This window comes from Theropithecus gelada, chromosome 20, assembly GCF_003255815.1.
Source record: "Theropithecus gelada isolate Dixy chromosome 20, Tgel_1.0, whole genome shotgun sequence".
Classification (NCBI taxonomy): domain Eukaryota; kingdom Metazoa; phylum Chordata; class Mammalia; order Primates; family Cercopithecidae; genus Theropithecus; species Theropithecus gelada.
The window spans coordinates 32537170-32557321 of NC_037688.1; the positions used below are offsets into that span (position 1 = coordinate 32537170).

Here is a 20152-nt window from a genome sequence, read left to right on the forward strand (position 1 = left end):
CACCTGTAATCCCAGCTACTCAGGAGGTTGAGGCAGGAGAATTGCTTGAACCTGGGAAGCAGAGGTTGCAGTGAGCTGAGACCATGCCACTGCACTCCAGCCTGGGCGATAGGCTGAGACTCCATCTTGGGGGAAAAAAAAAAAATCTAAATACAGCCAAAGTGCGTAAAGAGAGGAGTGAGTGCGAAGCAAGCTGCTTCCCCCCAACTGGAGGCTTTAGTCTCAAGACAAGGGCAAGGGGTGGGGCTAGAGGACAACAGGCAGAACAAAAGTAGGAGAGCTGTTTGAAAGAGCACTAAGGAGGCCAGGCACAGCGGCTCACACCTGTAATCCCAGCACTGTGGGAGGCCAAGGCGGGTGGATCACCTGAGGTCAGGAGTTCGAGACCAGCCCGATCAACATGGAGAAACCCCTGGCTAATAAAAAATTAGCCAAGCATGGCGGTGCATGCCTGTAATCCCAGCTACTTGAGAGACTGAGGCAGGAGGATCGCTTGAACCTGGGAGGCGGAGGTTGCAGTGAGCCGAGATCCCACCATTGCACTCCAGCCTGGGCAACAAGAGCAAAACTCTGTCTCAAAAAGAAAAGAAAAGAAAAGAAAAAAAACCACTGAGGAGAGGGTTATGTGCAACCCATCCAGGCAGGTGGTTGCCTCAGTGGAGAGTGGGTGCTGTTCTCCCCTAGAGCAGCCGCAGACCTGGGAAGTGGGAAGTGCGGCACTAAATCATTCCTCTCTGTATGCGGCACTCACAACTCTGCCTTTTACTCCTCAGATAGAGACTTCTTAGGAGAAAATGACCAGCCCAGGAAAAAACAAAAGCAAGCAAACAACAACAAAACCCTAGAGATAATGACATTTGGACACTCACTAACAGGGCCTGGTTCCCACCTGATCTCCTCCACCATCTACCCACTTAAAGAGAGATGCCAATCGCTCTTCAACATTAGCAGCCAATGATCTCAACCACTGGAGGAAACCTGAAGGATAGAGACTAACACAACGGAAAGAAGAAAAGGCTTCATGGCTGGACACAGCAGCTCACACTGGAACTCTCAGTGCTACAGGCAGAAGGATCGCTTGAGGCCCGGAGTTAAGACCAGCCTGGGCAACCTGGCAAGACCCTCTCTGCATTAAAAAAAAATTAAAATAAAATAAAATAAAATCAGCCAGGAGTGGTGACATGTGCCTGTAGTCTCAGTTACGGAGAAGGCTGAGACGGGAGGATTGCTTGCCCAGCAATTCAAGGCTGCAGTGAGCCACTGTGCCACTGCGCTCCAGCCTAGGTGACAAAACAGAAAAAGAAAAGGAAAGAAAGAACTCCTCCCTTGCCTCCCGACTGCCCTCCAAAATAAAAACAATAACAAAAAAAAAAAAAGAGAGAGAGAGAAAGGAAGAAGAAAAGAAGGAATTCAAAGGAAACAGCGATAAATGCAAAAGAGAAAAAATCTTGGAAACACTATTCTCCAAGAGTTAAGAGACAATATAAATAATAATAAATATTAAAACAATAGTTGAAATTTTTTGAAAATTAAAATAGTTGAAATTTTTTTTTAAATCTGAAAGTAGTGTTAGAAGCTAAAGTTTAGGCTGGGCGCCGTGGCTCACGCCTGTAATCCTAGCACTTTGGGAGGCTGAGGCAGGTGGATTGCCTGAGCTCAGGGCTTTGAGACCAGCCTGGGCAAAACGGTGAAAGCCCGTCTCACTAAAATACAGAAAAGTTAGCTGGGCATGGCAGCGTGCGCCTGTAACCCCAGTTACTTGGGAGGCTGAGGCAGCAGAATTGCTTGAACCTGGGAGGCGGAGGTTGCAGTGAGCCGACATCGCGCCACTGCACTCCAGCCTGGGCAGCGGAGCAAAACTCCATCTAAAAAAAAGAAAGAAGCTAAAGTTTAAAACTCCCAGAATGCAAAACTGACAACAAGGCCAGAAGAAAAGTCATACAAGATATCCAACATTGACTACTAGTAGGAATTCCAACAAAAAAGAATGAGAAGAGAAAATGAGGTCAGGCACAGTGATTCACAGCACTTTGGGAGACTGAGGTGGGTAGCTCACCCAAGGTCACGAGTTTGAGATCAGCCTGGCCAACGTGGCAAAACCCTGTCTCTACTAAAACTACAAAAATTAGCTGGGTGTGGTGGCACTCACCTGTAATCCCAGCTACTTGGGAGGCTGAGGCATGAGAATCGCTTGAACCCAGGAGGCAGAGGTGGTTGCAGTGAACCAAGTTTTCATCACTGCACTCCAACCTTGGTGACAGAGCAAGACTCCGTCACAAAAGGCAGAAAATGATCAAAGACATAATACAGAAAAATTTCTCTAAACTAAAAGATTCAGATTTCCAGATTTGAAGGGCCTTTCAAGGTGCTAAAAAAAAAAAAATTCTGTATCTTAATCAGAATGGTGATTACATGAGTGTATATATTTGTAAATTTTAGCTATTTACTTAAATTTACCACACTTTATACAATTTACTACACATATTGTAAAATTCAACATAAGAAAAGGTCAGGTGCATGGCTCACATCTATAATTCCCAGCACTTTGGGAGGCCAAGGCAGGAGCATCACTTGAACGCAGGAGCTCAAGATCAGCCTGGGCAACATAGGGAGATCCTGTCTCTACGGAAAAAAAAAAAAAAATTAGCCAGGCAGGTATAATGGTACATGCCGGCAGTCCCAGCAGTTCAGAGGCTGAGGTGGAAGGATCACTTGAGCCCTGGAAGTCGAGATTGCAGTGAGCCTTGATCTGCATTCCAGCCTAGGCAACAGAGTGAAACCTTGTCTCAAAACAACAACAAAAAGAAACCCAATATAAGAAAATGAAAGTTCTAGGTCTTTCAAGAATCACCTGTCTTTCACAATGTCTTCCACAATGGTTGAACTAGTTTACATTCCCACCAACAGTGTAAAAGCATTCCTATTTCTCCACAGCTTTGCCAGCATCTGTTGTTTCTTGACTTTTTAATAATTGACACTTTGGTGAGAGATGGTATCTCATTGCGGTTTTGATTTGCATTTCTCTAATGATCAGTAATGATAAGCTTTTTTTCATATGTTTGTTGGCTGCATAAATGTCTTCTTTTGAGAGGTGTCTGTTCATGTCCTTTGCCCACTTTTTAATGTTTTTTTTTTTTTTTCTTGTACATTTGTTTAAGTTCCTTGCAGATTTTGGATATTAGACCTTTGTCAGATGGATAGGTTGCAAGAATTTTCTCCCATTCTGTAGGCTGTCCACTCTGATGATAGTTTCTTTTGCTATGGGGAAGCTCTTTAGTTTAATTAGATCCCATTTGTCAATTTTTGCTTTTGTTGCAATTGCTTTTTGTGTTTTTGTCATAAAATCTTTGCCCGTGCCTATGTCTTGAATGGTACTGCCTAGATTTTCTTCTAGGGTTTTTATAGTTTTGGATTTTACATTTAAGTCTTTAATCCATCTTGAGTTCATTTTTTTATAAGGTGTAAGGAAGGGGTCCAGTTTCCATTTTCTGCATATGACTAGCCAGTTCTTCCAGCACCACTTGTTAAATAGGGAATCTTTTCCCCATTGATTGTTTTTGTCAGGTTGATCGAAGGTCAGATGGTTGTAGATGCACAGTCTTATTTCTGATATCTTTATTCTGTTCCATTGGTCTATGTGTCTGTTTTGTACCAGTACCGTGCTGTTTTAGTTACTGCAGGCTTGTAGGACAGTTTGAAGTCAGGTAATGTGATACCTCCAGCTTTGTTCTTTTTGTTTAGGATTTTCTTGGCTATACAAGCTCTTTTTGGCTTCCATATGAATTTTATACTTTTTTCTAATTCTGTGAAGAATGTCAATGGTAGTTTAATGGGAACAGCACTGAATTTATAAATTACTTTGGGAGGTATGGCCATTTTCATGATATTGATTCTTCCTATCCATGAGCATGGAATGTTTTTCTATTTGTTTCTGTCCTTTCTGATTTCATTGTACAGTGGTTTACAGTTCTCCTTGAAGAGGTCTTTCACTTCCCTTGTTAGCTGTATTCCTAGGTATTTTATTCTCTTTGTAACAATCGTGAATGGGAGTTCATTCATGATTTGGCTCTCTGCTTGCCTATTGTTGTTGTATAGGAATGCTTGTGATTTTTGCACACTGATTTTGTATCCTGAAATTCTGCTAAAGTTGCTTATCAACTTAAGAAACTTTGGGGCTGAGACAATGGGGTTTCCTAGATACAGGATCATGTCATCTGCAAACAGGGACAGTTTGACTTCCTCTTTTTCTATTTATTTTTTCTTTTTTTATCTCTCTCTTCCTATTTGAATATTCATTATTTCTTTCTCTTGCCTGATTGCCCTGGCCAGAACTTTCAATACTATGTTGAATAGGAGTGGTGAGAGATTCCTGAAAGACCTAGAGGCAGAAATACCATTTGATCCAGCAATCCCATTATTGGGTATGTACCCAGAGGAATCTAAATCATTCTATTATAAAGATATGGCCGGGCGTGGTGGCTCACTCCTAGCACTTTGGGAGGCCGAGGAGGGTGGACTGCCTGAGTTCAGGAGTTCAAGACCAGCCTGGGCAACATGGTGAAACCCCGTTTCTACTAAAATATAAAAAATTAGCCAGGCGTGGCAGCGTGCGCCTGTAGTCCCAGCTACTCTGGAGGTTGAGGCAGGAGAATTGCTTGAACCTGGGAGGCAGAAGTTGTAGTGAGCCGACATCATGCCACTGCACTCCAGCCTGGGTGACAGAGTGAGACTCCATCTCCAAAAAAAAATACAAATAAAAATAAAGATACATGCATGCATATGTTCAGTGAAGCACTATTCACAATAGCAAAGACATGGAATCAACCCAAATGCCCACCAGTGACAGACTGGATAAAGAAAATGCGGTACATATGCATCATGGAGTACTATGTACCCATAAAAAGAATGAGATCATGTCCTTTGCAGGGACATAGATAGAGCTGGAAGCCATTATCCTTAGCAAACTAACACAAGAACAGAAAACCAAATACCACATGTTCTCACTTATAAGTATGAGCTGAACAGTAAGAACACATGGATACAGGGAGGGAAACAATGCACAATGGGACTTGTTGGGGGGCCGGCGGGGAGGGAGAGCATCAGGATAAATAGCTAATGTACGTGGGGCTTAATACCTACGTGATGGGTTGATAGGTGCAGCAAACCACCATAGCACACGTTTACCTACGTAACAAACCTGCACATCCTGCACATGTATCCTGGAACTTTAAATTAAATTAAATTTTTTTAAAAAAGAAAAGAAAAGAAAATACTCCAAGAGGCCAAGGCAGAGGCAGGTGGATTGCTTGAGTCTGGGATGTTGAGGCTGCAGTGAGCCAAGATCACATCAGCAACTGCACTCCAGCCTGGGCAACGGAGTGAGACCCTGTCTCAAAAGAAAGAAAGCGAAAAAGAAAGTAAGAGAGAAAAGGTGAGAGAGAGAGAGAGAGAGAGAGGGAGGGAGGGAGGGAGGAGAGAGAGAGAGAGAGAGAGAGAAAATATGAAATGAGGCCAAGGTGAGAGGATTGCTTGAGTCCAGCAGTTCAAGACCAGCCTGGGCAACAAAGCAAGACCCCCATCTCTAAAAACAGAAAAAAAGGCAAGAAAATTAAATAGAAACCTTCGAGATCATGTTGAAAAATAGTAAGAATGTGTGCCAGGCACAGTGGCTCACGTCTGTAATCCCAGCACTTTGAGAGAACGAGCCGGGCGGATCCCTAGGAGTTCAAGATCAGCCTGGCCAGCATGGTGAAACTCCATCTCTACTAAAAATACAAAAATTAGCTGGGCGTGGTGGTGGGTGCCTGTAATCCCAGGTATTCGGGAGGCTGAGGCAGGAGAATCACTTGAAACTGGAAGGCGGAGGTTGCAGTGAGCCAAGATCGTGCCACTGCACTCCAGCCTGGGCAACAAGGGCGAAACACCATCTCAAGAAAAAAAAAAGAGTAGGGAGCTGCAGGCAGAAAAGAGATACCAATTTTCCCTTATCTAGGCACCCAGTATGACACACAAAAAAATGGTATCAATAATTTTTTCTGGGGAGGTGGTCAGAGGTAGGAAGGAAATTTACTTTTCATTGTATATCCTTCTGAACTTTTTAAATGTTTACTATGTTGTGTGGTTTTTTAAAAAGGTAAATTAAAACACAGTTTCAAAATAAAGTAATGAAGCTGATAGAAAAGAAAATATTTTCATTGATTTGTAAAGGAGTTCATAAACAACTACATTAATGAAAACACAGTGGATCCTAGAGGTAAGGACTGTAATCGAGAGCAACACAAAAGGGAAAGGGGACCATGACCATCAAAAAAAAATTTTTCACCAGGTGCTGTGGCTCATGCCTGTAATCCCCAGCACTTTAGAAGGCACTTTGGGAGGCCAAGGCAGGTGGATCACCTGAGGTCAGGAGTTCGAGGTCAGCCCAGCCAACATGGTGAAACCCTGTCTCTGCTAAAAATACAAAAAATGAGCCGGGCATGGTGGCACGCACCTGTAATCCCAGCTACCTGGGAGGTTGAGGCAGGAGAATCACTTGAACACCGGAGGCAGAGTGAGCCGAGATTGCGCCATTGCACTCCAGCCTGGGCGACATGAGCAAAACTCTGTCTCAAAAAAAAAAAAATTTTTTTTGAGATGGTGTCTTGCTATGTTGACCCGGCTGGTCTTGAACTCTTTGGCTCAAGTGATCCTCCCACCTCAGCTTCACAAGTAGCTGGGACTACAGGCGACGCCTGGCTTAATTATTACATTTTATCCCAATAGTACAATATTAGGGTTATTAGCAAAAACAGAGATGGCCCTTAATTGCCAGAGTCTTAAAAATTTTGAGCCAGAAGACGCTACAGAAACTATGTCATTCAATTCCTTCATGATGAAATCAAATTCCTTCATGAGAAAACCAAAGTCCAGTTAAGCCAAACTGAATAAATGTCCAGGGGCTCACAGTTAGTGGCACCGTCAAACTGGAACTCAGAATCCTTCAATCCTAGGAACCACCTGCTTGACCATAATAGATTACATCCTTCAGGTATATAGTAGCAAACATCCTTGAGTCTTGTAGTAAACAGAAAATTGCAATTTCAAGTTCAAGCTACCAGTCACTAAAACTTCAAAGGTGTTTTATTGCTTACCTATTAGGGCAGAGAGTAAAATAAACTGCGAATAATCCCTCCAAGTAGCCCTGAAGCAAACAGGACATCAGAACTAAACCCTATGATCATAATCCTAAATAAAAGAATAACTTCCAAGCTCCCAGAAACTCCCTGATTTGCAATTCGTTTCTAGAAATCATGGCAGACAAACTCAGCAAGCTCACTTACCCAGAAAGCACTGCATGCTGCCCAAGACAGTCCACAGACATCGCAGTTGCCTGAGAGAGAGAACACAGTCAGTGCTGCCAGCAAACCCAGCCAGGGATATAAGACAGAGGTCTCTGTGGCTCTTCCTATCTCCCAAGAAGTCCCCAGCTCACAAGTATCATTAGTTCTCTACAGTGGATGCTTTTACCCACCTACTTCTAATTCGCAACCAAATTTCACATTCACTTTATTTTTTGTAGAGACAGGGTCCTGCTATGTTGCCCAGGCTGGACTCGAACTCCTGGTCTCAAGTGATCCTCCCATCTCAGCCTCCCAAGTACACATTCATTTTTGACAATAGGGCAGTTGTTATCTGTTACCCCCACATCAAGACTATACGTAACCAAGCTGGTACCTTCTAAATTGAAGAGACAGACTGGGCGGGGTGGCTCACATCTGTAATCCCACCACTTTGGGAGGCCAAGGCAGGCAGATCACCTGAGGTCAGGAGTTCAAGACCAGTTTGGCCAACATAGTGAAATCCCGTCTCTACTAAAAATACAAAAATTAGCCAGGTGTTATGGTGGGCACCTGTAATACCAGCTACTTGGGAGGATGAGGCAGGAGCATCGCTTGAACCTGGGAGGTGGAGGATGCAGTGAGTCAAGATCAAGCCACTGCACTCTAGCCTGGGTGACAGAGTGAGACTCCATCTCGAAAAATAAAAATAAATAAATGGAAGAGGGCCGGGCGCGGTGGCTCAAGCCTGTAATCCCAGCACTTTGGGAGGCCGAGGCGGGTGGATCACGAGGTCAGGAGATCGAGACCATCCTGGCTAACATGGTGAAACCCCGTCTCTACTAAAAATACAAAAAACTAGCCGGGCGTGGTGGCGGGCGCCTGTAGTCCCAGCTACTCGGAGGCTGAGGCAGGAGAATGGCGTGAACCTGGGAGGCGGAGCTTTGCAGTGAGCCGAGATCGCGCCACTGCACTCCAGCCTGGGTGACACAGCGCGAGACTCCGTCTCAAAAAAAAAAAAATAAAATAAAATAAAATAAATAAATAAATAAATAAATGGAAGAGACAGAAGTCCTGGAGTCCATGGGGAGGCTGATTAGCTCAGAGAAAACAGCAGCTACTATGCACAAAAAGCCTCTTCCAAGTGAAATCTAACCTGGACACCCCCATCCCACACACACCCAAGACATCCATGACTTTCCAAAGGGCATGGACTTCTCCTCAAGCCATACGGCAGCTGGCAATATTCAAACACCATCCCTGCTGAATCCAAGGTAAGATGCTTGATACTGACATGCCCAGGTCACATTCGCTCTGAAATTTCTAGTGCATTTAACTGGTTTCTATTTCCCGGGTCTCCCAATTCCCAGGGAGCACTATCACATAGTTTCAGGATCCAATGTCTAACTCCCAAGAGACTGCACTGCGTCCAAAGAATGTGCATTCAGGCTGAGCACAAGGCTTATTTTAATCCTGGCAGTTATTGCCCTGAATTTCTTTGGACAAGTTCAAATCCTGCTGCATTCTCATGTCAATATCATGAAACAGTTTGTGCCACTGTTTGGTTATTAAACGCTCTAAGTTCCCTCTGAGAGAATATCAACGAAGAATCCATTTAATACATTCTGCCACAATCACAAATCACAAATGGTAAGCACATTCTTCCCCTCACCCTCGCTGGCCTTATTTAGTGGGTTTCTCAAGTCATTCACCCTCAAGAAACATCACAGGTAATACTGGGGACAAGAAGCCGGAGTACTCTCACCAGACGTTGCAAAGCAATTAATATGCATCCTTCAGTGCACCACAGTCAGAAGCAGAGAGAAGCCCAGAAGGAAAAGCAGGCAGTGAAATGAGATGCCATTTCCAGGATTCCTCTGTGCAATTTACAGACGGTAAGGAGACGACAAGGAGGAGGGCAAGACGGTTCCTCTAACAAGATCTCAGTAATCTTTCTGGGGAGTCTGTGGTAGGCAGAATCCTAACAGATAGCCCCCAAGATTCCAGGCCCTTGGTAAATACACACCTTTTCCCTGCTATTCAACACTCACAGAACACGAATCTAGCTACTATTGAGAAGGGATTTTTTTTTTTTTTTTTTTTTGTTTTTTTGAGACGGAGTCTCGCTCTGTCGCCCAGGCTGGAGTGCAGTGGCCGGATCTCAGCTCACTGCAAGCTCCGCCTCCCGGGTTCACGCCATTCTCCTGCCTCAGCCTCCAGAGTAGCTGGGACTACAGGCGCCCGCCACCTCGCCCGGCTAGTTTTTCTTTTGTATTTTTTAGTAGAGACGGGGTTTCACTGGGTTAGCCAGGATGGTCTCGATCTCCTGACCTCGTGATCCGCCCGTCTCGGCCTCCCAAAGTGCTGGGATTACAGGCTTGAGCCACCGCGCCCGGCCCGAGAAGGGATTTTAATTTAGCTACTATTGGGAAGGGACTGTCACCCAGGCTGGAGTACAGTGGCAAGTGCAGTGGCTATAGCGTCTGGGATATCTTAAAACTTCCCTTTCTATCTCCTACCCTCTTTACCCCTAACCTCCCAATCAGTTGACCTTAAGATAGAACTCAGCAGGGCGCGGTGGCTCATGCCTGTAAGCCTGGCACTTTGGGAGGCCAAGGCTGGTGAATCACTTGAGGTCAGGAGTTCGAGACCAGCCTGGCCAACATGGTGAAGTCTCATCTCTACTAAAAAATACAAACATTAGCCGGGCATGGTGGCAGGCGCCTGTAACCCAGCTACTCAGGAGGCTGATGCAGGAGAATCGCTTGACCCCGGGAGACGGAGGTTGCAGTGAGCCGAGACGTGCCATTGCACTACAGCTTCTGCAATAAAGCAAGGCTCGGTCTCAAAAAAAAAAAAGAAAAAAGAAAAACCTCAAATATCCACCAGTGGAGGAACAGATAAACAAAATGTGGTATAGACATATAATGGAATATTATTTAGCCTTAAAAGGGAAGGAAATTCTGATACATGCTATAACACGGATGAAGCTTGGAAACATGCTAAGTGGAGTATTCCAGATGCAAAAGGACAAATATTATATGATTCCACCTAAAGCAGATGAATTCATAGAAACAAAAAGTAGAATGGAGGTTGCCAAGGTCTAGGGGAAGTAGAGAATGGGGAGTTACTGTTTAATGGGTACAGAGCTCCTATTTGGGATGATGAAAAGTTAGAGGACAGGGAGATTAGATTGAGAGACTGAGTCTCATCAGCCCCTTTAAATCTACATCTAGATGTCAGAGACAGGAAGTCAGAGATTAAAAGGGTGAGAGATTCAACATGAAGATTTTCATTGCTGGATGCAAAGACAGAAGGACACGGCAAGGACCTGAGAGAGCATGTAGGAGCTGAGAGTGCCTGGACTTCTGACCTACAGAACTGTGAGCTAATAAATGGACGTTGTTTTAAGATGCTAAATCTGGGACAGGCGCAGTGGCTCACACCTGTAATTCCAGCACTTTGGGAGGCCGAGGCAGGTGGACCACCTGAAGTCAGGAGTTCGAGACCAGCCTGGCCAACGTGGCGAAAATCCATTTCTACCAAATATACAAAAATTAGCCAGGCGTGATGGGGCATGCACCTGTAGTCCCAGCTGCTCGGGAGGCTGAGGTAGGAGGATTACTTGAACCTAGGAGGTGGAGGCTGCATGCAGTGAGCTGAGATCTTGCCACTGCACTCCAGCCTGGCTGACAGAGCAAGACTCTGTCTCAAAAACACAAAACAAAACAAAAACGGCAAATAAAGTATCATAACTCATCCATATCAGGGGAAGTTATTTAAAAAAAGAAAAAACACCACCACAGCACCACCTACGTGATTTTCCCTACCACTACCCTAGAAAACACAGGTTACCACCATGTTTGCAGAAGCACACTGAGGAAGGTTACACTAAGCTGTCCCAAAGAAGGCATGGAGAAAGGGAACACTGAGACGGGGAAGTGAAAACGACCTCACCAGAGAAAGTTAGTGCTTTGTGGGGGAAAGGAGTCTGCAATCCAATTCCTCTCCACCCTCAGCACACCAGGTGGGGAATTCTAGACATCAGTCAAGAACCACAGGACTGTGGGATTTTTGTATGATCCACTGCAAGTGAGGAGGGGAAGCCCTGCAACGACGGAGATAGAATTTCCCAGCAGTCTGAAGAAAGGTGCCTGCTGCAGATTAAAGACAGGTTAGAGATGTAAAGTGGCATTTTATATCCTCTTACAGACTAAAATTTAAATTGGCTACTTATAAACATATATATAATATATATATTATATATCTCATATATTACTTTCATATATCTTATATAATATATATATGTTTTTTATATATATATTGTTTTGTTTTTTGACATGGAGTCTTGCTCTGTCATCCAGGCTGGAGTGCAGTGGCACGATCTTGGCTCACTGCAACCTCCGCCTCCTGGGATCACACCATTTTCCTGCTTCAGCCTCCCGAGTAGCTGGGACTACAGGTGCCCACCACCATGCCTGGCTAATTTTTCATATTTTTAGTAGAGACGGGGTTTCACCGTATTAGCCAGGATGGTCTCGATCTCCTGACTTCGTGATCCACCTGCCTCAGCCTCCCAAAGTACTGGGATTACAGGCATGAGTCACTGCACCCGGCCTGTTTTTTCGTTTGTTTTTTGAGACGGAGTTTCGCTCTTGTTGCCCAGGCTGGAGGGCAACGGCGTTATCTCAGCTCACTGCAACCTCCACCTCCCAGGTTCAAGAGATTCTCCTGCCTCAGCCTCCCAAGTAGCTGCGATTACAGGCATGTGACACCACACCCGGTTCATTTTGTATTTTTAGTAGAGACACGGTTTCACCATGTTTCCCAGGCTGGTCTCGAACTCCTGACCTAAGGTGATCGCCACCTCGGCCTCCCAAAGTGCTGTGATTACAGGCGTGCACCACCACGCCTGGTCCTATACATATATGTTTAAGAAAAACACTGAAGAGGCCAGGCATGGTGGCTCACACCTGTAATCCCAGCACTTTAGGAGGCCGAGGCAGGTGGATCACTTGAAGTCAGTTCAACACCAGCCTGGCCAACATGGTGAAACCCTGTCTCTAGTAAAAATACAAAAATTAGCTGGGTGTGGTGACATACCTGTAATCCTAGCTGCTCGGGGGCAGAGGCAGAAGAATCCCATGAACGCAGGAGGCAGAGGTTACAGCGAGCTGAATTCACACCACTGCACTCCAGCCTGGGTGACAGAGTGAGAGTTGGTCTCAAAAAAAAAAAAAAAAGAAAGAAAAACACTGAAGAAAACACATCAAAATGTTTAAAAGTAGTTGCTCCTAAATATGTTAATTTGCCTGGTTACCCTACGTTATATTCATAAATCATAACATAATTTTGTACCAAATAAAGACACACAAATTGTCAATTTGCAATAAACTTTTGTGTGTATACGTGAGACACTGTCACACAGGCTGGAGTACAACGGCATGATCTCAGCTCACTGCAGCCTCAAGCTCCCGGATTCAAATGATACTTCCCGAGTGCACAGCACCATCCCCAGCTAATTTTTGTGGGGTTTTTGGGGGTTTGCTTGAGACAGGGTCTCAATTTTTTGCCCAGGCTGGAGTGCAATGGCTCAGTCTCAGCTCACTGCAACCTCCGCCTCCTGGGTTCAAGTGATCCTCTCACCTCAGCCTCCCAAATAGCTGGGACCACCGGTGCATGCCACACCCAGCTAGTTTTTTGTATTTTTGGTAGAGATGGGATTTCACCATGTTGCCCAGGCTGGTCTAGAACTCCTTTCCCCATTGTTAATTTTTGTCGACTTTGTCAAAGATCAGGTGGTTGTAGGCATGTAGCTTTATTTCTGTGTTCTTTATTCTGTTCCATTGATCTATATGTCTAGTTTTATAGCAGTACCATGCTGTTTGAGTTACCACAGACTTGTAGTATAACTAAAAGGCAGGCAATGTGATACCTACAGATTTGTCATTTCACTTAATTCTATTATCTTCTAAGTCCCAAGATATACCTCCTCTAAGAAGCTCTCCCAGGGACCTCTAAGAAGGTTCCACCTTTTCCAAAAGCACTTTCTCTGCCCCTCTGTCACAGAACTTGCCAAAACTTCTTTGTGTTTAGTTATTGCCATACACATTTTTCTTCTCCTACTAGCTGATGAGCCCCTGCTGAGCACAGTCTGTTTCATTTCTCCCAGAGCACCCAGCAAGGTGCTTTGTACACAGAGGTGCTCTGTAAAAATCTGTAGTATGAAAGATGGTTGCGACTGGGCGTTGTGGTACACACCTATAATCCCAAGACTTTGGGAAGCCAAGGCAGGAGGATCGCTTGGAGCCCAGGAGTTCGAGACCAGCCTGGACAACATGGTAAAACCACATCACTTAAAAAAAAATAAGGCTGGGCGCACACCTGTAATCCCAGCACTTTGGGAGGCCGAGGCGGGCAGATCACGAGGTCAGGAGATCGAGACCATCCTGGCTAACAAAGTGAAACCCCGTCTCTACTAAAAATACAAAAATTAGCCAGGCATGGTGGCGGGCACCTGTAGTCCCAGCTACTTGGGAGACTGAGACAGGAGAACGGCGTGAACCCAGGAGGTGGAGCATGCAGTGAGCAGAGATTGCGCCACTGCACTCAAACCTGGGTGACAGAGCGAGACTCCTTCTCAAAAAAAAAAAACAACAACAACATTAGCCAGGAAGGGTGTCGCTCACTTGTAGTCCCAGCTACTTGGGGAGCTGAGGGGGAAGGACTGCTTAAGCCCGAGAGGTTAAGGCTGCAGTGAGCCATGTTCACACCACTGCACTCCTGGCTGAATGACAAAGCAAGACCCTGTCTCAAAAAAAAAAAAAAGCCAAAAAAAAGATGGTAGGTCAGAACCAGGTCAAAATCAGGGTCCTTCCAGCTCACAATGTGCCAAGGTGTTCCTTGACGTCTCTGAGAATATTTTTGGTGGTTTCTCTTGATGATTCCCCTTAATAATTTATCACCCATGAGTTTATCTGAACTTTTAAAGTTCATTTGTTTCGTTAATACCTCCTAGGATAATGAACTTCAATAGCTCACTGCCTGCCGTGTGAGACATTCTATTAGAATAATGTGATGAACAAAATTTAGTTTCTGACAGGGGTCCCAAAAAAAGAGAAAAAAAAAGACTTGTGTACCTTACCCATACACTTCATACTATAAAATTTTCATCACTCTTCCTTCCTTTCTTCCTCCTTTCCTTTCCTGTCCTTTCCTTTCTTCCTTCCTGCCTTCCTTTCTTTTTCTTTTTTCTCTTTCTCTTTTATTTTTCTGAGATGGCGCTTTGCTCTGTCGCCCAGGCTGGAGTGCAGTGGTGCGATCTCGGCTCACTGCAACCTCCACCTCCTGGGTTCAAGCAGTTCTCCTGCCTCAGCCTCCTGAGTAGCTGGGATTACAGGCACCTGCCACCATGCCTGGCTAATGTTGTTTGTATTTTTAGTAGAGGTGGGGTTTCACCATGTTGGCCAGGCTGGTCTTGAACTCCTGACCTCAAGTGATCCACCTGCCTGGGCCTCCCAAAGTGCTGGGATTACAGGTGTGAGCCACCGGGCCCAGCCTCTCTCTCAAAGAGAGAGTCTCACTCTGTCACCCAGGCTGGGGTGCAGTGGCACTCACTGTAACCCCAAACCTCTGGGCTCAAGTGATTCCCCTGCCTCAGCCTCCCAAGTAACTGGGACTTCAGGTGCACACCACTGCACCTGGCTAATTTTACAATTTTGTGTAGAGATGGGGAGTCACTATGTTGCCCAGGCTGGTGTTGAACTCCTGGGCTCAAGCAATCTTTCTGCCTCGGCCTCAGCCTCCCAAGTGGCTGGGCTTATGGGCATGTGCCACCATACACAGCCAAACTCTTGCTTTTCCATAATGAAAAGTCCTCCTCAACTGTAGGAAAACGAACTTATTATCCAGGACTGCTCTCTATCAAAACAGGCATCTTTATACAGAAGAGAATGAAGTTCTTTTTAGGAGCCTTTGTTCCTACAAATGCAAGAAGGATGGTGACTTTTGGCACACTTAACACTTTAGGAATTACATGCCCTTTATGAAATGAAAATTGATGGTGATATTTGATACTTATTCTCTTGGAGAAAATAAAATTAACAATTTGGAAAAGTCAAGCTAACTAATGGCTAATGAAGGAAACTAATCCCATGAGACTCTATTAGACTACATATACAAATTGCTGCTGTCCTTGTTTAAAAAATTTCTTGGTGAGCCAACTTCCAAAGGCAGCTGTGTTCTGAAGCATTTGGTTTCAGCAATCCAAAGCAACAAATCACAATTTATCAAAAAGAGGAAAAATTCTGCCCTTCCTCCAGACATAAAATGGACACAGCCTAGTGCAGCAGGAAGGATGTACATGGGCTTTGCAGTCAGAACTCGATTAAAACTCACATCTAGGCCGGGCATGGTGGCTCATGCCTGTAATCCCAGCACTTTGGGAGGCCGAGGCAGGTAGATCACTTGAGGTCAGGAGTTTGAGACCAGCCTGGCCAACATGGCTACTAAAAATACAAAAATTAGCCAGCTGTGGTGGCACACACCTGTAATCCCAACTACGCAGGAGGCTGAGGCACAAGATTCACTTGAACCTGAACCTGGGAGATGGAGCTTGCAGTGAGCCGAGATGGAGCCACTGCATTCCAGCCTGGGTGACAGAGGGAGACTTTGTCTCAAAAAAAAAAAGAAAAAAGGGTTTTACAGACTAAAGCTACAAACTAAAAACCATTGATTATTAAAAGGGTCTGACCATTTCAGAGGACGAGATCCAATTTCTATTTAAATTAGATATTGGCCGGGCCCCGTGGCTCACACCTGTAAATCCCAGCACTTTGGGAGGCTGAGGTAGGCGGATCACCTGAATCTGAGCTCAGGAGTTTGAGACCAGCCTGACCAACATGGAGAAACCCCATCTCTACTAAAAACACAAAAAATTAGCCAGGCGTGGTAGTGCATGCCTGTAATCCCAGCTACTCGGGAGGCTGAGGCAGGAGAATCGCTTGAACCCGGGAGGTGGAGGTTGCAGGGAGCCGAGATTGCGCCACTGCACTCCAGCCTGAGCAACAAGAGAGAAACTTCATCTCAAAAAACAAATAATTAGGTATGAACACTGCTGCCAAAGCTGGTTTGCTTTGTTTTGTTTTTTAGATGGGGGCGCGTGGCGGAGGGTCTCTATCACCCCGGATGGACAGCAGTGGCGTCGCAGCCTCAAACTCCTGGACTCAAGCAATCCTCCTGCCTCAGCCTCGCCTCCTGAGTAAACGGTACCACAGGCACAAGCCATCATGCTCAACTAAGTTTTTCATTTTCTGTAGGGATGGGGTCTCACTCTGTTGCCCAGGCTAGTCTCGAACCCCTGGGCTCAAGTGATCCACCAGCCCTGACCTCTCAAAGTGCGGGATTACAGGCGTGAGCCACCATGCTTGGCCCAATACTGTTTCTGAGCCATCCTTGTCTAATACTCACTACACATTACCTATCGGAGACTCTGGTTCACACGCCCAGCAATAGGGGTGTTGCTCAGCCAGGCACGGTGGCTCATGCCTGTAATCCCAGCATTTTGGGAGGCCGAGGCGAGCGGATCATGAGGTCAGGAAATTGAGATCATCCTGGCTAACACGGTGAAAACCCGTCTCTACTAAAAATACAAAAAATTAGCCGGGCGTGGTAGCAGGCACCTGTAGTCCCAGCTACTCGGGAGGCTGCAGCAGGAGAATGGCATGAACCTGGGAGGAAGAGGTTGCAGTGAGCCGAGATCACGCCACTGTACTCCAGCCTGGGCGACAGAGCAAGACTCCACCTAAAAAAAAAAAAAAAAAAAAAAATACGGGTGTTGCTCAGGAACTCTTCCCTTCTAAATGAGAACATTCTTTGAATGTCATGGTGGATTGCAAAATAAAAAATTAATTAATTCAGCTAGGTGCAGTGGCTCACACCTATAATCGCAGCACTTTGGGAGGCTGAGGCAGGCAGATCACTTGAGGTCAAGATTTCAAGACCAGGCCGGGCGCGGTGGCTCCAGCCTGTAATCCCAGCACTTTGGGAGGCCGAGACGGGCGGATCACGAGGTCAGGAGATCGAGACCATCCTGGCTAACACGGTGAAACCCCGTCTCTACTAAAAAATACAAAAAAAACTAGCCGGGCGAGGTGGCGGGCGCCTGTAGTCCCAGCTACTCGGGAGGCTGAGGCAGGAGAATGGCGTGAACCCGGGAGGTGGAGCTTGCAGTGAGCTGAGATCCGGCCACTGCACTCCAGCCTGGGCGACAGAGCGAGACTCCGTCTCAAAAAAAAAAAAAAAAAAAAAAAAAAAAGATTTCAAGACCAGCCTGGCCAACATGGTGAAACCGTCTCCACTAAAATACAAAAACTGGCCAGGCGCGGTGGCTCACGCCTGTAATCCTAGCACTCTGGGAGGCTGAGGCGGGTGGATCACCTGAGGTCAAGAGTTCAAGACCAGCCTGGCCAACATTGGTGAAACCTTGTCTCTACTAAAAATACAAAAATTAGCTGGGCGTGGTGGCAGGTGCCTGTAATCCCAGCTACTGAGGAGGCTGAGGCAGGAGAATTGCTTGAACCCAGGAGGTGGAGCTTGCAGTGAGCCGAGAGTGTGCCACTGCACTCCAACCTGGGACAAAAGCAAGACTCTGTCTCAAAAAAAAAGAAAAAAATTAATTGACTAATGAAATTTAATTAAATGGGAACATTCTCACTTTCCCACAAACTAAAATGGCACGCACTAGGTACATCACCTAATCTTTCTGAGGCTCACGCTCCTCATCTGCAAAATGACAGGGCAGGTGAGAGGGCTATTCTGTCAAGCCAAGAGTCTTGCTTCCTTAGGCCAGCTTTCTAATTTAATAATGATAGTAATTCACATTTATCAACCACTTAACATATACTGACCACTATGCTAGGTGCTCCACACTGATACTGTCATTTAATCCTCACAGCCAGTCCACAAGGTAGTGTGCAGAAAAGAGTTGGCACAGCAGGCCTGAGGCTACTACCCTTGCAAGGCCTGCTTGCAAGGGTGGCTCTTGGCTGGTATCTAGAACTTGGATTTTGGGAGCATTCCACTGCTCCTTAACTGGTAAGAGAGGCTCCCTGTGCCTCAACTGCATGTACAAACGATGTGGTATACACTGAGTGCCTGCTTTCCTTCGGAAGGTCTGGAATTTTGGTACCGGTTAAGGCAGAGGGTGCCAACATGACCAGCCCCAAATAGAAACTGTGGGTACTGAGTCCCTAGTGAACTTCCTTGGTACAGAACGTCTCTCACACATTGTTCCAGTTACATGCGGGAGGAATTAAGCATATCCTGTGTGCCTCTACAGTGAGCGGACTCTGGGAAGCTTCGGCCTGGTTTCCTTCTCACCTCATGCCATTTGCCTTTTCCCTCTGATTCTGCATTGTGTCCTTCTGCTGTAATATGTCATAACTGCAAATACGACCGTGAATCCTCCTTGCAAGTCACTGAGCCTGGCGTGGCCTGGGGAACCCCCAACACAAGGAGGCACTATTATCCTTGTTTTATGAACAAAGAAACTCAGTCGGGCGCTGAGTCTCACACCTGTAATCCCAGCACTTTGGGACGCCAAGGTGGGCGGATCACCTGAGGTCAGGAGTTCAAGACCAGCCTGGCCAACATGGTGATACCCCGTCTTTACTAAAAATACAAAAATTAGCCAGGCGTGGCAGCACCCACCTGTAATCCCAGCTACTCAGGAGGCTGAGACAAGAGAAGCGCTTGAACTCAGGAGGTGGAGGATGCAGCAAGCCATGATCGTACCACTGCACTCCAGCCTAGGAGACAGAGCAAGACTCTGACTCAAAAATAAAAATAAAAATAAAATAAAAACACAGGGCTGGGCGCAGTGGCTCATGCCTGTAATTCCAGCACTTTGGGAGGTCAAGGAGGGTGGATCACCTGAGGTCAGGAGTTCGAGACTAGCCTGGCCAACATGGTGAAACCCCGTCTGTACTAAAAATACAAAAAATTAGCCAGATGTGGTAGCGGGCGTAATCCCAGTTACCTGGGAGGCTGAGGCAGGAGAACTGCTAGACCCCGGGAGGCAGAGGTTGCACTGAGCTAAGATCATGCCACTGCACTCCAGCCTGGGCAACAAGAGTGAAACTCCATCTCAAAAAAAAATAAAAGTAAAAAAAGAAAAAAAAATTTTAAAAGAAAAACTGAAGCTTAGAAAGGAAGTAACTTGCCCAAGATCACATGGAAGACAGGTGGCATAACCTAAATCTTAACACAGTCTGGCATCAAATCCTTAATCTCTTTGCTATTCTCTCCTTCCATTCATCACCACATCTTGATATTAAGTTTTCCAGGAAAAAAAAAATAGGCAAGGTGCAGTGGCTCACGCCTGTGATCACAGCACTTTGGGAGGCTGAGGTGGAAGGATCACTTAAGCTCAGGAGTTTGAGACCAGCCTGGGCAACACAGTGAGACCCCATCTCGATTTTAAAATACATATATATAAATTTTTTAATAAAGAAAAAGTAATTCAAAGCATACATATTAATAGTCACACCAAAAAGTCCTACTCTGCCCCTCCATCTCTATAGTTTTTCAAAATGAACATTGTATGAAACTAGAAAAGCAGGAACCAAAGTTGGATTGCTCCAGAAAAACATATGGATTATCAATTATTTATAATTTTGCTCCTAGCCAAAGAATTTCTTGAGCTGTGTTTTTTTATTTTAGTTTTTATTAGAGTAAAACCCAGTCCTCAATCTTTATGCTTGTGGAAAAGCTGTTGTAATACTGAGACTAATAAATCACCAACCATTATTAGGTCAGCAGAAAAGTATACTTTCTGC

At 45.5% G+C, this 20152-nt stretch overlaps 1 protein-coding gene across 1 annotated transcript in view; it reads right to left on the bottom strand.

Annotated features, from left to right (window-relative positions):
* WDR59 (WD repeat domain 59) overlaps nt 1-20152 on the bottom strand; it is a 115319-nt gene that overhangs the window by 83631 nt on the left and 11536 nt on the right. The window contains exon 2 of the mRNA XM_025369908.1: nt 7320-7369. Within this exon, the coding sequence (XP_025225693.1) occupies nt 7320-7369 (50 nt within the window). The remainder of the gene's footprint in view (nt 1-7319; nt 7370-20152) is intronic.